General features: G+C 36.2%; 1 protein-coding gene across 2 annotated transcripts in view; it reads right to left on the reverse strand.

Moving 5' to 3' along the window:
* rab11fip5a (RAB11 family interacting protein 5a (class I)) overlaps positions 1 to 5,904 on the reverse strand; it is a 33,555-nt gene extending 27,651 nt beyond the window's left edge. For both annotated transcript variants that reach the window (XM_073834127.1, XM_073834126.1), the window contains exon 1: positions 4,866 to 5,904. In XM_073834127.1, coding sequence (XP_073690228.1) covers positions 4,866 to 5,242 — 377 coding nt within the window. In that variant the 5' untranslated portion in view covers positions 5,243 to 5,904. The remainder of the gene's footprint in view (positions 1 to 4,865) is intronic.
* Positions 5,905 to 20,327: the final 14,423 nt, after the last annotated feature.

Consider the following 20,327-nt stretch of genomic DNA (forward strand, 5'->3'; position numbering starts at 1 on the left):
TGGGAGCACCATAGAAGTCCATTATATGGAGAGAAATCCTGAAATGTTTTACTCAACAAACATAATTTCCTTACGACTGAAGAAAGAAAGACAAACATCTTGGATGACAAGGGGGTGAGTACATTATCTGTAAATTTTTGTTCTGAAAGTGAACTACTCCTTTAACGGGACGGTTCAAACAAAAATATAAGTTCTGTCATCATTTACTCACCCTAATGTTGTTCCAAACATTAATTAGTTTCTTCTGCTGAACACATAAGATGACATTTGAAGAATGTGGATAACCAAACGGTTGCTGGTAGCCACTCTTTGGTTACCCACATTCTTAAAAATATTTTGTATCTGTTTGTGTAAGTGTTCAGACAGAAAATTCAGACGGAATTTTCATTTTTGAGTGAACTATCCCTTTAAAAGAATGGTTAACTCAAAAATTAGCATTTGCTTATTTGGAAGAGATTTGGAGAAATGTATCATTACATCACTTGCTCATCTATGGGTCCTCTGCAGTGAATGGGTGCTGTCAGAATGAGAGTCCAAACAGCTGATAAAAACTTCACAATAATCTACAAATAACCCACACAACTCCAGTCCATCAATTAAAGGAGAACAAAAATTTACAGATAATTCACTCACCCTCTTGTCATCCAAGATGCTCATGTCTTTCTTTCTTCAGTCGGAAAGAAATTATGTTTTTTAAGGAAAAATGTTTCAGGATTTCACTCCATATATTGGACTTCTATGGTGCCTTAAAAGTTTGAACTTCCAAAATGCAGCTTTAAAGTGCTCTAAACGGTCTCAGCGGAGGAAGAAGGGTCTTACCTAGCAAAACGATTGGTTATTTTAAAAAAAATGACAAATTATATACATTTAACTACAAATGCTCGTCTTGTCTAGCTCTGCATGTACCAACAAGACAGTTAGAGTATGTCAAAAAACTCCCATCTCATTTTTTCCTCCAACTTTTAAAATCGTCTTACATCAAGGCAAAAATACCAACCCAGTGTTTACAAAGTGAACGTGCAAAGATGATCAAAAGCCTTCTACAAAAAAAAGGTAAAACAGCAATACAGGATGATTTTGAAGTTGGAGAAGAAAATGAGATGGGAGTTTTTTTCGACATACCCTAACTGTCATGAACTGGAATACACAGAGTTCACACAGAGCTAGGCAAGACGAGTGTTTGAGGTTAAAGAGTATATAAATAGTAATTTTTTTGAAAATAACTGATCGTTTTGCTAGATAAGAACCTTCTTCCTCAGCTGGGATCGCTTAAACCGCATTTTTGAAGTCCAAACTCGGGGGCACCATAAAAGTCCACAATGTGGAGAGAAATCCTGAATTGTTTTTCTCAAAAACCAATTTCTTTACAACTGAAGAAAGAAAGACATGAACAACAAGGGGGTGAGTAAATGATCTGTAAATTTTTGTTCTGGAAGTGAACTTCTCTTTTAACATATTGTGAAGCGAAAAGCTGTGTTGGGTAATAAACATGATAAATTTCTCAAAATCTGTTCTAATGAAGAAATGAAAATGAACTATTTCTTTAAGAACAAATGATGCAATGGATTACTGGTGTACTCAAAGAGGAAGTATAAAAGAAGGGTGAGCGATTTTGTTTCATTTACAGTGATATATCTTAACATTTTGTAGTACCAGTTGAGTTGATTTACAGGGTCTAATTCAGGCTACTATTTAATGCCTGTGTGTAGTGTGTAATAGTGTACGTTACAAAATAATTGTATTTGTGTCACATTACCTAGTCTTGACCCTGTCTCACTTGTCTCATAAAAAAGGACTCCTTTGCATAAGTTAAATATATCAATTCCGGTTACACCTCTACAGAAGTGATTCCAGAAGAGCTTCAGAGCAGCACAGAAGAGCCTCTATATAATACAAATAAATGATTTCTTATTTGCTTGACTGTTACAGGAAGTGGGGCGTATACTGAAAATAAACCTCTCACAGCTATAGTGTTAAGAGTCTAGATATAGAGCCTCACTCACCCACAACTACTCAAGAAAATATATTTCTTCAGAATCAGACACATGAATATATGCACAAACACTCTACACACTGATTAAAATACATCTGCAAACCCTTTTCTTTACATCCTACAATAAAACACTTAAGAATATGTTTTCTCTTGCCTCAGGATGAATAAGAAAAGTGTAAACGAAGAAGTCATGCTCCACTGGTCTGATTAAACGTCCATCTTGAGCTATTCTGGGCTTCTGATATCTGTTATCTAGCACCACAGCTGCTTCTGGTGTCACTTAAAAAGTCTTGGTTACTTCTGGAGAACACCATCTTAATATGAATGACCAACATGTACAGTCAAACCAAAAATGATTTAGACACCAGATATAATTTTTGATAGTTTTTACTAGTGGGTGCAGGACACTATAGTTAATTTATGTAAGTGAGGACAGGAAAATAAAGCAAACTGTGACATATTATACCCCAAAATTCTCCATACAGTGGACTACCAGTCAAATTGATCAAATTTAGGACCAAAAAATGATTCAGACACTTTGACCTGACCATGTTTTGCTTAAGTGTTTTTCTTCTTGAATCCATTATTGCTTTTTACACCTCAGACTGAACAAAATTAAGCATTGCTTGGTAATTGGTCAACAAAGTATTGATAGTTGTGTAAATACTGTCATACTAACAGTTTTTTGGTCGATTGTAATCCATTACATACCTTTCTATCAAAGACATCTGACATTATCATTATACAGTTTAACTCTTGTCATATTTTATTACCATTTTCTAAACTATAGTGAATAAACTGTGATAATGTGAAAAATGTTGAAGATGTCTGAAGAAATTTTGGTTTTACTGTATGTCATCAAACCTGTAGATGGGTAGATGACAAATAACATGGATATTAACTTATTTATATTCAAAACCAAGATTCTGCATATGTTTTTAGGTTCTCTGAACACCATTTACTTATTTAGGCCATATTTAAAGCACATTTATGTCTTCAATAATTCATTTAAACAGGCCTGCAATTTAACAAACAACTTTTTTTAACTATAAAAACTGCTTTTTCAAATGGTTTGTGATGCTACAGTTGACACTGCTGTCAAATTATGTCAACTGCCCATTGTTGGTGCAGTGGTAATGCAACTAAACAGTGCTTTACTTTTATTTTGTCAACTTCTATATAAACCATCTTTGAGTTACTAAGATGCTAGTATAACCTAAAGAAGAGGTTCGTTTAACCTATTTGTACACTATCAGTCAAAAGTTTTGAACCGTATTATTTTTAATGTTTTTAAAGAATTCTCTTCTGCTCACCAAGCCTGCATTTATTTGATCCAAAATACAGCAAAAGCAGTAATACTGTGAAATATTTTTACAGTTTTAAATAACTGTTTTTATTTGAATATATTTTAAAATGTAATTTATTCCTGTGAAGAAAGCTACATTTTCAACATCATTAATCCAATCTTCAGTGTCATATGATTTAACATCTAACACAACATTTATTATTATCAATATTTAAAACAGTTGAGTAATTTTTTTCAGCATTTTCAGATGAATAGAAAGATCTAAAGATCAGCATTTATCTGAAATAAAAAGCTTTTGAAACATTATACACTATACCATTCAAAAGCTTGGAGTCAATTTTTTATCATCAAAAGTGATGATAAAGACATTTATAATGTGACAAAAGATTTCTATTTCAGACAAATGCTGTTCTTCTGAACTTTCTATTCATCAAAGAAATTTGAACAAATTCTACCCAGCTGTTTTTAACATAATAATAAATGTTTTTGAGCAACAAATCAGAATATTAGAATGATTTCTGAAGGCTCATGTGACTGGAGTAATTATGCTAAAAATTCAGCTTTGAAATCACAGGAATAAATTACATTTTTAAAATATTTTTTTATAAAAAGCAGTGATGTTAAATAGTAAAATTATTTTAAAATGTTACTGTTTTTGCTGTACTTAAAACAATCTTACTGTTCAAAAACTTTTGACAGGTAGTATATATTCTTTTTTGGATCTTAATTGATGGTCCTATTAAGTCAACCTCATTTCAAGAAAATTAGCGATTTCATATTTGAAAACAATTTTTACAAAAAAAAAAAAAAAAAAAAAAAAAAAAAAAAAAGCAAGCATGATGTCCACCCGTAAACATGACCATCACTGAGGTGTAAACAGATTGTACAAAAACATGAATGAGACTGTACAAATTCATACAAATTAGCCAAATGTAAAATAGCTATGAACTGTCAAGAGACTGTGTTGGTGAAGCACAACGAAAAGAACATTTAAAGAGACAGCACATGACCCAAGCCTTCATTTTCTGCTTGTGCCTTAGTCTTACATAATCAGAAAGGAGACAGACCAAAGGTAAACTGCTCATACACATAAAAGATGACACATCCAGTACTTCATACGTAATTTTAGCCACTTGAATCGCAGACAGATGTGAAAAACTCAGACCACTGATACCGGCAGCCCCCAAACACTACACATTTTGGATGTCTCCCAAATGGGACACACCCATTTCAATTCTTGGAGCCTCTACTAGTGAGCCCAGGAGTTGAATGGGGGTGTCAGATGAGAAAGATGTGTACCACTGAGAGGCCTAAGAAACAGCAATGGAGAAATTCCCCTACTTTCTCTATCAACTCTGTCAACATCCAGGCCCATTTAAGAGGGCGTGACTGCAGAGGAACACATTGCAGCACTGCAAGTAAGACACATCCGGCTGGGCTAATGGCACAATATTAATTCTCATGCCTTTAGCCAAAGTAAAAGCCACAACTGCTCATTTAAACTGATACTAATAATAGTAACAACAACGAATACATACCAAACAGTAAACGCAAACACAGACTTACTCATTTTTCATGCATTTCCGATCCTGAAACGCTTTATCCAGAGGTATAACAGCCTGGCCCAGAAACACATCTAGTCCTATGAGAGCTCGGTGCATAACGGTGAGGGTCAGGTCGCCACTACCGGGTGGGTACGCGTCTCGCCCTCCCTCCTCCAGGATCCCCGGCTGCAGCTCGAACGAGCATTCCTCGCCCCATTCCGGGTCCGTAGTCTTCTCCTGCACACACGTGGAGTATTTCTCTTTGCCCAGCTGAATGATGGTGTACACATCGCTGGTGCCGTGTTTACCCTTCGAGCGCAGCCCTCGGGCCCGCAGCACCGTTACCTGCACGTGTGTCGGCACCCATCGCTGCTCCTCGTTACTCTTCACCAAGGACATAGTCACCGGTGCACCGCACACGGTGGGGCAGCTGGTAGCGACTGTTCTCCCGGTCGAGCGTCGCTTAGTAACCGCCAGCCTATCGTCGTGGTCCACAGCAAAACATTTTTAAGATTCAGCGCGAGTCAGACGTCGAGCCGCACACGATGAAGTGGCTGGTCTGAGTGTGCTCACGCCGGCGTGGGTCGTTTGTCCGGGTCGGGCGGACGGGTTTCTCTCTGCGGCGTTACAGCCACCTTGCAGACCGGTCCACCGACGTCACTGCTTTATCCTCTCCGCAGGACAAGGAAGTGACTAGAAGCGGTACCCGGACTACAGCATACTGCATTCGTGTTGCTCTAAATAACACGTTGTTCCGTGTGCATTTAAGAAAAGGAGCTTCATTCGGCAGCCTTAGGTAAAATAAACAGTCGGACCGCTTATGGTAAAGGCTAAACTTATACCGGAGTCGAGCTACCCTGCGTGAGAATCCGAATACTGCCTTATGATGACATAATATTGCAGATACCGTGATGCGCGGACTTTAAACGGGAAAGCTGCTGGTACAGGGCAGGGTTTTAACCCTCATGTTGTCCTCAGAAACTTCACCACTTGTCAATTTTGGCCCACGTTGAAAACCATTAAAAATTCATGAACTTTTGATTAGAGTGCAAAGGGTCAAAGAATTTACCCGTATGTTTGGTTGAAAACTATGTTATGTTAGATGTTAATTATGTTGTACTAAAAAGATAAAGCATTAAATATTGATGGAGAGACCGTTTGTATTAAAAGACATGTTAAGGGCTCAACTTGGACACAGTGTTTCTCTTCCTGGTTAATTTCTGCCATTTCATAGTATGTATTTAATCTCAATTTATGTATTGTATTGCTTTAAGTTCAAAAATGGTGCTTACTTTATAAATAAATCTGGGCCCGTATTCACAAAACATTTTATCTTAGCACTAAGAGTTCTCCTAAATAGCAGTAAAAGTTTTTAGCTGAGAGTTTTGTCTTAAAACATATACACAAAGCTGCTGAGACAAACTTTTACTAAGGAATAGAGAGAAGTCTTAAAGGATAACTATTGCCAAAATGCAACCTGGGCTGTTTTTTTTTTTTTTTTTTTTTTACTGTAAACGAGACAAACTTATATCTAAAAGCATAACGAGCCGTTTTTGAGATTGACCGTGATTTCGATTTGTGGTCAATGGCCGGTGAATGGGAATGCTAGGGGCATAAATTTAAGTGCATAAAAATCGATGTTTTTACAACACTAAGAAGGCTCGACACACCATGACACTTTGCTCGAAGTATCGCCTGGGTCTCTACACATGAACTCCAGCATTGAGAACATTGTTTGTGTACACACAGTTTACTAAAAAGAAAGGTTTTGAACAACTCACTTTCACTGTTTGAGTTTCCGCTCGCGGCCGTCTTGCCAGTCAAGAGGTGTCGATCTCCAAATGCGAGGATGGATAGCTCCTAAAGCATATTTCCATATAAATGCACGGCTAATTTGTTGTTTTGTCACAAGTGAAAAACAATATTAAACTTCTAGTTGTAAAAAGAGCCTCATAAAAGCCTAATATTTCGTCCTATGGAGTCCATTCATTCGCATTCGGAGATCGACACCTCTTGACTGCCAAGATGGCTGCGAGCGGAAACCCAAACAGTGAAAGTGAGTTGTTCAAAAACTTTCTTTTTAGTAAACTCTGTGTACACAAACAATGTTCTCAATGCTGGAGTTCATGTGTAGAGACCCAGACGATACTTCGAGCAAAGTGTCATGGTGTGTCGAGCCTTCTTAGTATTGTAAAAATATCGATTTTGATGCGCTCAAATGTATGCCCCTAGTACTCCCATTCACCGGCCACTGACCACAAAACTAAATCACGGTCAATTTCAAAAAACGGCTCGTTTGTCGTAATTATGCTTTTAAATATAAGTTTGTCTCGTTTACAGTAAAAAAAAAAACTGCCCAGGTTGCATTTTGGCAATAGTTATGTTATATATATTTAAGCTGAGAGTAAAGGCGGGGTTGACCTCGTTGCTATGGATGATGTCAGCATACCTATACTAACTATGCACACTGTGATTGGCTGATAGGGAAGGGGTTTCTGTCCGAGATTTATTTTTATTTCATAAAAATATTGTAGAGCACGATATTATTTTGCCAAATTCAAATAAAGGTTTTAAAATAGAAATGTGTGTTTAAAAATAAAGCTTTTAAAATGCAGGCTATGTGTCACTAATTAAACTTCGCTAATTGTCAGCCTCTTAAATGTGTGCTTCTCGTAAACAATTTGTGGACACATGAACACACTTTTAGAATGATCATTGCTGAATGCATGCAAACGTAAAATACAACCAAACTGATGCAAGGACAGCTGTTACGCCAGACACTTGCACACTGAGTCCCATTTTTTTTTATTATGCATTTTTTTTGTATTTGTTATTCTAAAAATTTGTCACAAACCGAAAATATTGCACACTAGTCGTGTAGTAATAAATCCGTTGCAAAAAAATATATATAAAAAAAATAAAAAAATGTAATTAAAAGTCAAGTAAAAAACAGCGCAAAACAATACAAAATGGAATCTTCGCAGTGAGGATGATTTTGTTGTCCACTTTCTTTTTAAAAAGAGAAAAAATGAAGGACATATTGGGTCCATCCAGTTATAAGATATACAGAGGAAAGAGAGAATACTTCTTCAAAGTTTACTTTAGAATGTCAATAAACATTGATGCTTTGCCATAATTACTGAAGCCACATATTATAAAGAAGACCATTAATTTCTGTGAAATCAAGTGTACAAAGACCTTCACGCTGCTTTGTGCTGCAAGACGAAGTTGATGAACTTATCCGATGCAATTCTGAATTTTGGGGTTCGCTTGTATGGTGGCTCTAAACTGTCAAAACACCTCTCAAAATGCTTGCTACAGATGCAAAAAAGCAGAAAATCTAACCCGTTTTTTATGACGTTCTGGAGGCAGTATGTAAACGTGATTGATGCAATGTGAGGTCGTATTTATTTTTTTACCCAAAGAAAATTTCGGACAATGACCTTTCAAAAGGACAAATTTGGAGATAACCTCCAAAATCAAAAAAAGATGCGTGGAAAAACAGTCTATGTGTGCAAATAAATGCAGTGTGTTCATAAAAAGTTTACAATCTGAGGCAGATTACCGGAAACAGCCAATTTGGGATAGTTTGAGGTTTGGTCTTAGTGACTTAGGAGTCCTCTTCACTACTCCTAACATTTCGCAGGTTTAGGAGCTAGTTTTAGCACTAAAATGCTTTGTGAAATACTCTTAGAGCAAAAATTTAGGATTCCCAAATTTAGGACTGACACCCATTATTTTTAAGATTTTCTCCTAAATCAGCAGGTTAGGAGCTACTTTTAGCCTTAAGATGTTTTGTGAATACGGGCCCTGTAATATAGATCCACTGCGCACATTTCTCACAACAAATGCAAGATATTTTTAAACCAGGCCCTTGTAGCCCATTTGTACTGTCATCATTCCAATCATTGGACTATTGTATTCACTCTCATTCTCATCTTGTCAAATTTCATTTTCATTTATTGTTTCTGTCCCTTGGATATATGTAGCTAAAAAGACGAAAAACAATTCCACATGGCATGGTAAAAACTGAGAGCATTAATGCTTGGTTATAACTATGGTAGTTGACACTTTAAAAGTTTTTTTTTTTTTAGGTTTGTCACAACAAAGATTTTAGGTTAAAATTTACATAAAGTTATTAAGGACAATGCTTTTTTGAAATGTTGCATCTGAAAATTCTAATAAAAAAATAAACTATTTTTAGATGGAATTCAGTATATCATACCACAGACTCTTAAGGACATTTCATTAAGCAGTTTTGAAACACCGTTTCTAACACTAAGCAAACCACACAAACATTGCTCTCTTTCTTCCTATCTTACAAGCTTGAAAACATCTTACTTCCTGTTGGGGTCCTGATAAGCAGCATCAAGGATACCCAAGAGATTGCCCATTTAAAATGCATTCTGTGAGGCTTTGTGTAATATATGCTATATGGTAAAATGTACATAGATAATGGCAGCATATGTTATTGATAATACTTCTATTTACATTGTTAATTTTCATATGCTGCCATATTTTACGGTTCGCAAAGAGGACACAGCACACAAAAATATGTAGAAAAACAGAAAAAATTACTGGTAAATTTCCACTAGGAAATTTGCAAATTCTGCATTATGTTGTGTGTTTTAACCCTGAAACACAACAAAACACAATGCATAATTCCAAAATATTGGTAAAACACCTGTGAAAAATCAATACTGAAAATTCCGTCATAACACACTGGACCCTATTTTTACAGACTTTTCTTAGAATGCAAGAAAATTTTCACATTTTACTTGAAACTAATAAAGCATCCGTTTACACTAAGAATGAAAAAGTAGATATTAGGGATGTAACGGTATTATCAATATTGTGGTATCGCGATAACAAAACTGTCTTGATATCATCATGGTCGCATGACGATATGACACTATAGGTCTTCCGGGCAGAAAGTCGTTTTTAAAAATTTCAACGTCTTATTCTTAAATAAAAGGTCTGTTTTAGGCCATATGCTTTGACACAGTATCTGTCAAACTAAAACAGAAAGCCCAATATGGCTTAAATTCCTTCATCAAGTCTGTTTTTCGCTGAGTGTTTCAAAGCAAAGCCCGGACTTTGTTCAGGCGATCAGCTCGTGATCCGGTGTTTTCCACGCCTCAGAACGGCTCAGTTTAGAGTGAGTGCAGTGAACTCGTTTATTGGATGAGCTGTGTATTCAGTGCTAGTTTGGAAACGCAACAGCCACCAGTTATGCTTTATTTTTGCAGCAGATGATTACAGCATTTCACTAGATTTGCAGTGAGGCGCGTTTTCACTGAAGCTTGAGTGTTCCTTCAAAATAAAAGCTCTACTGCCGTTTCCGTCAAAATTAAAGCTTAAAAGTGCAGTATGAATTGCTGACAGCTAGTGGTTTAAATGGGTAACGTTACTGCAGTCCAAATTTGAAATCTCTTTAGATGTAGAAATTAACAAGTAGTATTGTAATTTCTCTACTGTAGCATAGCAAAAATAATATACCTATTAAAAATATTCATTTGCATTTATTTTACAGTGCAATTGTTTTACAATATATGGCTATCACTGTCATAGAAATAACTATAATATGACATTGTTGTTATTTCTATTATCATATTCTAATTTGTTTGGCTTCCTGAAACACCAGTGTGAATGTAATTTAGACTAAGACAGTATTACACAACTAAAAAGAGGGTTGAGTCCCCTTTAAAGTCCATTCACTGACTTTCTTTCTTAAGTTTTCTTAGTTAAGAACATGGGTTGGAGCTCTTAATTTTGAACTCTCAAAGTGCATTAGACAGAATAATTTAACTTTGAAAATGTACAAAATTGTAGTCTTCATTTGTCTTTTTTTAAATATCGCAATGAATATCGTATCATGGACTTCATATCGAGATATCATCGTATCGTGAGATTTTGATATTGTTACATCCCTAGATACTATTTACAGTGTAAACAGTGGTAGGTAGTTTGCACTAAAAAAAGCACACAACATAATCATGTTTAAAGTAAGTACAGTGATAGATGACATTCACACCAAGTGTAAACAAAAGTAGCATGCTATTTGTACTACGTTGTCTAAGCATGAGTGGGCGGAGTTTGTGAAAATATCCTTTGCTAGTAAGCTCTATGTGCACTTAATGCACACTAAAGCAAAAGGTTTAGAGTTTAATCAACGGCCAGTCATGAACTTTAAACCTGGCCTAAGACACGAGTCTGTAAAGTGAGTTTGAAGCAATGCACTAAAATAGCACCTGCCTCTGATGTGTGGGGAGCGGTCTGCTATATCAACCACAGCTTTGACAACTCTCTCATTTATTTTCTCTCCCATCTTTCTTTTCTGCAGATTAAATGCTAGTGCATTACACTAGCAATGGCAAGTTCGTCGATGTAAATGGTTTAAGACAATATTAATAACACAAAAATCAATAAGATAATGTAACATTGCCATGCAATGTAACATTACACTAGTTTCATTACATAGTAAAGTCTCACAATCTCTGCATGTAATTGACAATAAATGACAATCAAAAAAGAGAATAAGCTGCTTCCCCAATGATTATGTGTCTTACTTTAGACCTAATTAACTCCTTACTATGCTATTCTTAGAGGTAAGATGTCAATCACATCTTATGAGCTTCTGGAGCCAATTCTCTGTCTCCGTCCGCAAGAATCCCTCACATGTATTGTCCTCGCTTTAATCAAACACACTCGCTAAACACTTGTGTGCGCTTGTAAATGACAGTGAAGACACAGAGGTGCAGCTGACATTCATAAGCGCACTATCTGGGCCAAGAGAAACACACCACAAACACGCACATGGACGCTATCTCACACACACACACACACACACTAATCTGGAAAGGGTTCAATTCCAGCACCAAAGTGCAAATAGACCACTTACAGTCTAAACTGGGTAATTAGATCCTTAATCAGGGATCAGAACCACAGAGAGGCTTCCACGTAATGAAATTCCTCATTCATCTAAACATACTCATACACAACCTGACCCAATCTCCTTTTAAGCACGCTGCCTCGAACAGCTGTGACTGACACACTTCCTGTCACTCACACGTGTAAATAAAATTGCACACACACAGATTATTGTCCATCAAGCATTTCTAACATACAAAATATAAGATAAAAGAGTTATGATTTTTAATGTTTTAAATTAGGTTTTCAATTTAAAATGTGATTTATTCCTGTGATGGCAAATCAGAATTTTCAGCATCATTACTCCAGTTTTCAGTGTCACATGATCCTTCAGAAATCATTCCAATATTCTAATTTCCTGCTAAATAAACATTTCTTGTTATCAATGTTGAAAATTGTTGTGCTGCTTAATATTTTATGTTTATTAAAGGCAGTGATGCCTCATAAGTACGCCTAATATACGTCCTATTGTCTTGCTGGTTCTTTTGTTTATTTATGGACTTGTGGTCTATGGGAACAAACCGAATTTTAATATCCCCAAGCGAGTCGGTTGACAATATCTGGTGTTTCCACTCGCTCAGACGTATCTTACCCTGTCAAAACAGCTTGTGAGACTGCAGACGCGTCTTGTGGCCTTGTCCTGTATAGACTGGCGTCGTTGTCGGTGCTCTCGGCTCAATAAGCGCACACTTGTTTGACGCAGCTGGCCGCACGCTGCGCTTTTCTGTGTTCTAGGGCTTTACCCGAGGTGTCGACTTACAAACTAGAGGCATCAAGATTTTCTTTGAGCGGTTTAACTCGATTTAGAATTTAATTATCCGCTAAACTGCGCGCGAAAGCGTTTTGTGGGAACAAGCGGCACTTCACAACCTCTCGTGTCAATCATCCGATAAAGAGACAACACAAATGAGCTCAAGCGATCACGTTACCCAGATCTTAAACTTATATATAATCAGTGGTGTGCGGTGTTCTTTTTTTAATAATCAAATGTACACTTATGTTACATTTTCTTGGTTAAAAAAAACATTACTTGCACTGTCACTTAGGAAAAAAAAGAGAACATTCAATTTTATATTTTTACATTAACAACGTGATATATATTCTATATATTAAAGCCAAGCAGGCCTATGAATCTCTTCAAGTTAGTTTTTTAGGCATTTTATATTTATTCCAAAATAATAACTCAAGGCAATAACAATTTAAAAGATATATTTTATTTGTGAATGTATATTCAGCTATTTTTTTAAACAGTTAACTTTTAACTGTTTTTGATTTTTTTCGGATCATCACCCTGCTGGAAAAACAGCTAAAACCAGCCTAGGCTGGTTGGCTGGTTTTAGCTGGTCAGCAGGCTGGTTTTAGAGGCGTTTTGGTCTAAGACCCGCCAGGCCAGGCTGGGAGACCACCAGCTAAAACCAGCCTGGCCAGGCTTGGAGATCAGGTAAAACCAGGTACTTCCAGCTTAAACCAGCTAAGTTTTTTTTTCAGCAGCGCAGTCTTCAAGGCCCTATAAATATTAGATTTAGGCCTACTTTAAATTTTTCCAAGCTGATTACTCACTCTGAACTCCCACAGATCATGTTTTCATGCTAATTTAAGTCTTATTTTGATGTAACAAAGGTGTTTTATCTAGGTGTGTGAGTTGCTTACTTTTTTAATTAGTCTTCCTATTAATGCCATTATATAGGGTTTGCATTTACGTCACGATTTGGTCAGTTACCCAGATGTGCGATCAAATTAGAGATACTGAGATGTAAACAACAGCATGGATTGCACGGTTAATGTACTGAATACGTTGTTCTGCTAATTTATACTGTCTAAACCATGAAAGAGAAACATGTGGAAGCCGCTAAATCATATAGAGAAGGACTTTGTAAGCAGGAAAGGGCACAATATTTTGAGAAACTAAAGTTAATAGGGGATAAAGATGCATACGAGCAGTATTATTTAAAATATTAGCCTAATATTTCACCTACCTGACTGGAAATGATAAGAACACAAATGTTGTCAAGATTCTTGCCCCAGAAATCCTGGTTCAGTTCGGCCAACCACAAACGCCTTTTGTTCCTCAGACAGTTTTTTACACTTTTGTCCTTGATTTGTTATAACTTTTGGCAGTCTATAGTGCTCCAAATGTTTGTCCTGGTCTGACCGATTAGTACAGCCCAAAACATGACAATAACGGACCATTTTCAGCAGCAAAAATCAACAAAATATGCTAGTTTCATTCAGTTCAGTGGCATTGTTTACATTCAGTGCTGCCAATATGGCCGATTGATGACGCAAGGTGAAAACACAAATCCAGACAAGAGGCGGGATTTATTGCATGAACCAATCACAGCCGATCATAACCAGTTATATCCAATCATATCACGACAGAGGCATTGCCTCCTCTCACGTGACTTTATCCCATTCATTCTCAATTACCCCCCACCAAACTCACCCGTGCTTTTGGGGTTCTGTTAAAACTCAGTGGGCACAGGGGAGGTGAAAGCTGTTGGACAGTTTTACTTTAGAAAAATGTTTAATATTTTATTTTTGTACAATTTTTTTTTTCTCATCCAATATTTTGAGGAGACACTACCTCCCTTGCATCCTCAGAAGAAAACGCCCCTTACCATGTTTTCAGGATTCAAAATTCAGTAGGCTATGTCTTTTAAAACTGTAATTTTCTAACTATAACTATAATAACTAAAATAATTTTCAATAGTTTTTCCTTGTCACTTACATATGACTTCTTTCATTTAATTAAAATAGAATAATGCTGCAATTCCATTTTGTCACAACTTTATTGCATGCAGTCAACTTAGTTTTGTAAATAGAATTTTAATGCATGTGTGTTGGGAATACATAAACAGTTTTTTTTCCTTCAGTTGGCATTAACTGTAATTTGGCAGAGGATTGCTAGTTCCCCAGCCTGCTTTGCATGGGACTGGATGGGAAGAGTAAATGTTGAAGGTGTCATTTTATGTGTTTTGGAGATGAGATTAGAAAACAGGAAGACTTGTTAAGGGTTTCATCATGGTCTGTTTCATCATGGTCTGTTGGGATTTCAACATCATACATGGCATGCTAATGTGCACTGTTGCTAGATTAACAGTTTTGACATTTGAATTTATTGCAGTTTATTTTAGTTTGGTTTATGTTACATTTTTGGTCATTTTGTGAAGACTAACTTGCATGTGTATTCAGTTTAGCCAAATAATTATTTTTGACCACTCAATACAGTAAATGACTTCTGTTTTAACTACTTTAAATGATATTATGTGGTCAAACGCTCATAAATATGTCACTCAGTTTGTCAGATGCAGAGTGCTTCCGCTAGCAATGTTTAAACATGTTATTCAGTCACATTGCCCTCCACTGGTAGGTTTTTAAATCAAAAATGTGTAGATTCCAGATCTAGTTCAGCAATGAAAAAGTACCTTTTTGAATGTGAAAAATTCGATTATAACACACAATAACTATAAAATGAATACTAATAAAATACTTAATAAAATGAAAATAAAATAAAAATAGCAATACAAGAGTAACATTAAATCACATGTCTATCAGTTACATAAAAATAGATCATTTGTAAAGATGTGTATTAATCTGAGATTTAATCTAAAATGTTACATACTTAAATTATATTTACAAAGTTGACCCCATGACAAGCCACCTGTGAGCCACCAAAGTGCTCAAAGTCTCAAATTTCAAAACAATATTAGGTCGTAAACACCAGTGAAAGTAAACTAATTGAATGCAAATAAAGGCCTTCAATATTGTGAATAAAAAGACAAAAAACAACAAATATGCATTAGGCATATTCATGCACACTTTTCCAAGTATCCATGTATCATTCTACAATGACAGATGTCTCTTTAGAAGAGTTAATTAATTTCAATCACGAATGATCTTTTGAAAAACAGAAAGAAAGATTACTGAATTTGCTTTGGGTTTTTGAGCTAACTGCGCTGTGGAGTTTGAATGAGGGTCCGTGTTTGAATCATAATGGTCCAATCTGTCAGTGATCTTCAGTGTTTATCTAAGAGCTTAGACAAGGCAAATAGACACTTGGGTTTGATCTTGAGGTCTATTGTGATTGGACACCACAATGAGCAGACACATTTGAGTAGGTTAGAGGTGACTGGTCAAAGGTCACCAGGTCTGTGGTCATGATCATGGGTGGCATATCCCCACAAACATCATAAATTGTGATCCTCCAGGCCATCTGTGTGCATTTATGCGGAAGACCACTGAGACTAACAGGAGATAATTGGAAACACAAAACACAACCTTTCTCCTCGTCTCGGTTTCGAGGTCTATTGTCATGGTCAACGCAAGGTCAAGGGAGATCATCAGCAGAGAATATTGATTATGAAACTGTTAAAGATTTGCCCTTGAGCCAAGAAAAAAAATATTTGGTTTACTGTTATATAAAGATATTCTCTGACCCTGGACCACAAAGCCAGTCATAAGGGTCCATTTTATACATAAATAAGCTCCCCATTGATGTATGGTTTGTCGAGATACAACTATTTGAAAATCTGGAATCTAAGGGTGCAAAAAAATCTAAATATTGAGAAAATTGCCTTTAAAGTTGTTTAAATGAAGTTCTTAGCAATGCATATTACTAATGAAAAATTAAGGTTTGATATATTTACGGTAGGAAATTCACTAAATATCTCCATGGAACAGGATCTTTAATTAATATCCTATCATTTTTGGCATCAAAGAAAAATCGACCATTTTGACCCATACAATGTATTTTTGCCTATTGCTACAAATATACCCATGCTACTTATGACTGGTTTCGTGGTCCATGGTCACATATAGCAAAACTGTCTTTGAGTAACCCAAAATATATATACATAGCTTTCCCTTTTCATCAATTCTTCCCATGTTCATATTGACCCACACACATGCTTCGCTTCTGTGTGACCCTGGAGATTGAAAGTTTAAACTCAGGCGCTAATCGAAGAGCGTCTGCCGGTTTAGGTGTATCATTTGTTTATTTGTTTTAGTGGGAGGCCATCATCTCCACGAGCCCCCACACTGTGTCAAAGCCAAAGGCGAATATCTCTGTGCATTAATCAGAAGGATTTTAGTTCATTTATGAACATGCTCGTCTGGCACCAGTGTCTTAAACTCTGCCGTCTTAATCTGAGTGAATTGTGTGTCTGCCGTTGTTCTGGTCTTTGCCCTTGACCTCTGATTGATTTGTGCTCAAATAGGCTGGTAGTGATGCATCTGCTAGTGGTTTGAATGCCAAACGTGATTAACCTATCTAACCACAGCCTTCGATTTTTAACTGAGCATAATCTGATGACTTTGGTGAAAATGTTACTGTTATTAAGACAGTCTTTTTGTGATTGTAATCAAAAATTAACATTCTTTAAACAAAAAAGTGCTCTTATGTAGTACTAAAGTTGAGGTCAAGAGTTAATGTTAAACCAAAATAAGAGGGATCATATAAAATGCAATTTTTTTAAAATTATTTAGTACTGACCTGAATAAATTCACATAAAAGATGTTTAATTATAGTCCACAGGAGAAAATAATAGTTGAATTTCTAAAAATGACCCTTTTCAAAAGTTTACATACAATTGATTCTTAATACTGTGTTGTTACCTGAATGATCCACAGCTGTTTTTGTTGTTGTTGTTTAGTGATAGTTGTTTATGAGTCCCTTGTTTGTCCTGAACAATTAAACTGCCTGCTGTTCTTCAGGAAAGTTATACAAATTTGTTCCACAAATTCTTTGGTTTTTCAGCATTTTTGTGTATTTGAACCCTTTCCAAGAATGACTGTATAATTTTGATATTCATCTTTTCACACTGAGGACAACTGAGGGACTCGCAACTATTACACAGAAGGTTCAAACACTCACTGATTCTCCAGAAGGAAAAATGATGCATTAATAGCTGGGGGTGAAAACTTTTTGATTTTGATGATCAGGGAAAATGTATCTTATTTTGTCTTCTAGGAAACATTTAAGTATTTTCTGAAAGGCAGTACTAAATGAAAAAATATGATATTTAGGCAAAATGTACACATCTTCATTATGTTCAAAAGTTTACACCCCCAGCTCTTAATTTATTGTTTTTCCTGAGCATCAGTGAGCGTTTGAACCTTCTGTAATAGTTTCATATTGCAGTCCCTCAGTTGTCCTAAGTGTAAAAATATGGATCTCGAAATCATAGTCATTGTTGGAAAGGGTTCGAATACGCAAAAACGCTGAAAAACAAAAAAAAATGAGTGGAACCTGAAGGATTTTTCTGAAGAACAGTGGGCAGTTTAACTGGTCAGGACAAACAAGGGACTCATAAACAACTATCACTAAACAAAAAAAAAAAAACACAGCTGTGAACCATTCAGGCAAAAACACAGTATGAAGAATCAAGTGTATGTAAACTTTTGAATGGGGTCATTTATTTAATTCAACTATTATTTTCTCTTGTGGACTGTATGTAAATGCATTTTACATGAAAGATCTTATTCAGGTCAGTACTAAATAAAAAAAAAAGATAGTTTTGTATGATCCTTCTTATTTTGGTCAAATAATTAACATTTTGCATATTCCGCAAACATTTTTGACCTCAACTGTATAGTGGACAATATATTGGATGAGATATCTCACAGTCATATAGATTAAAATTTTATTGGGTAGTAGGCCTATATATTGTGTATTTAGCTTTCCATCTTAGACTTGTCAAGTCATTTTAACTAACAAAAGTTAATTCCTCAGCAATTCCTTTCAGAAGTGAGGATCCCTATGTCCTACTCACTCTGAAGGCCAGAGCCCTTAAAGAGATAGTTCACCCATAAATGAAAATTCTGTCATTAATTACTCACCCTTACGTCGTTCAAAACCTGTAAAATCTTTGTTAATCTTTGAACACAAATTAGGATATTTTTGATGAAATCCAAGAGCTTTTTGACCCTGCAAAGACAACAATGCAACTGACACATTCAATGCCCAGAAAGGTAGTAAGAACATCGTTAAAATAGTCTAAAGGCACAGCTGAATTGTTGAATAACGTTATTTTAGTTTTCTTTGTGCACTTGAGCTTACTAGAGCATATTTCTGGTCAGGAGTATGTTTTAAAGTATAGAAAGGGAGGGTTAGGCTAAATGGGAGCGTAAACCATTACGTTTAGTTACCACATATGGTGGCAATGGTTCACAGAAAAGCCTCGGTTTTTACATAGGGGACGTGTAAAGCAACAGTCAGAGAATATTCAAAGAGTTTCAGGAAATGCTTGAGGGCAAAAAGCAACAGGAGAGGATTAACACAACGGAGCGCAGGAAATGACATTTAACTTGTTAATATTTCTAGCTTTAGATTAATGATAAATTGTCTATTATTTTCCCGTAAAAGAAAGAGATAAAAACGGGTGTTTGGCCGAGGGCCCAAGCGCCGTTCGTATGCAAAGTGACAGCCAATTAATGAGCGCTAAGTTCGGCTAATGACGTCATGCCTTTCAGCGTCTAGTTTCGGGTAATGACTTTCCAATGAATCTACTGATTGAAATGTAACTTGCCTGGCCTCGGGCGAGCAGCTACAAATGGCTAGCAACAGAGGCAATCAGAAGATGGTTGAAGACAAAGGATACTCCCCTCCTTACAAATCAGTTTCTCTCTATAGAGCTGCAGCCGATGTCGGGAATCTATAGGCTACGTGAGGAGATATGCATATATTGATGAAAAAAATTATTACGCCACAGACTGCTTCCAGCAAACACGTATTAGCATATTCATAGTAAATATGCAGGCTATTTACGATAATAAAGTCGGATTATTCAATTCAATGAATGTTAAATAGATGAGCAAATAGCGTATGCGTTATCTACAATGACTTCTATTTATTCTTCATCTCTTCCCAATTGAACTCTTCGTTTCATTTAACTTTTCTCCTTTTTAATTTCAGTCAATTTCTGTTTTTTTACCTAACGTCTGGGTTATGTGCTGAGTAGCTTATTTGTGGGAGAAATCCCGCCCTGCGGCCAAGCGCGGGATAAGCGCTTTTTATTATACACCACCACAGATAACCGAGAAGATTAGCGCGGGAATGCTATGCATAAAAGTATATTTGCGTGAATCAAGATAAAAAATGATGCTATTCCCGCGCTTATGGCGTCCCACTTTCTACAGTATCCCACTTTTCCACTTAAAGTTTTAAAGCAGGGGTGGTAAACTTAGCTCCTTCGCTCCAATCGAGCCTCTCAGAATTGCTTGAAAAACCTATGGCAGGTTTAGGACCAGGGTTGGAACAAAATATGTGGCCCTCTAGGAGCCGAGTTTGACACCCCTATTTATAAAAGTGTTTTTAAGTGTCTTTAAGTGTTCTCTTGCTAAGTGTAGAGAATGCAGCTAGGATATGGAAATAACGCCGTGAGCTTATAGTTACTCCTGAATACTGAATATTATTGTTCCAAGAACAAATTCACTTATGTGTGAAACAACTTGACTCAGAGCCATCGTATTAACATTAAAAGTCAGGGATTTCTGTCAGAAGACGATGACCACTTCATTTAACTATCCAAAATAATTTCACAACAAGGATTATAAA

The sequence above is a fragment of the Garra rufa genome, chromosome 2, assembly GCF_049309525.1.
Source record: "Garra rufa chromosome 2, GarRuf1.0, whole genome shotgun sequence".
Lineage (NCBI taxonomy): Eukaryota > Metazoa > Chordata > Actinopteri > Cypriniformes > Cyprinidae > Garra > Garra rufa.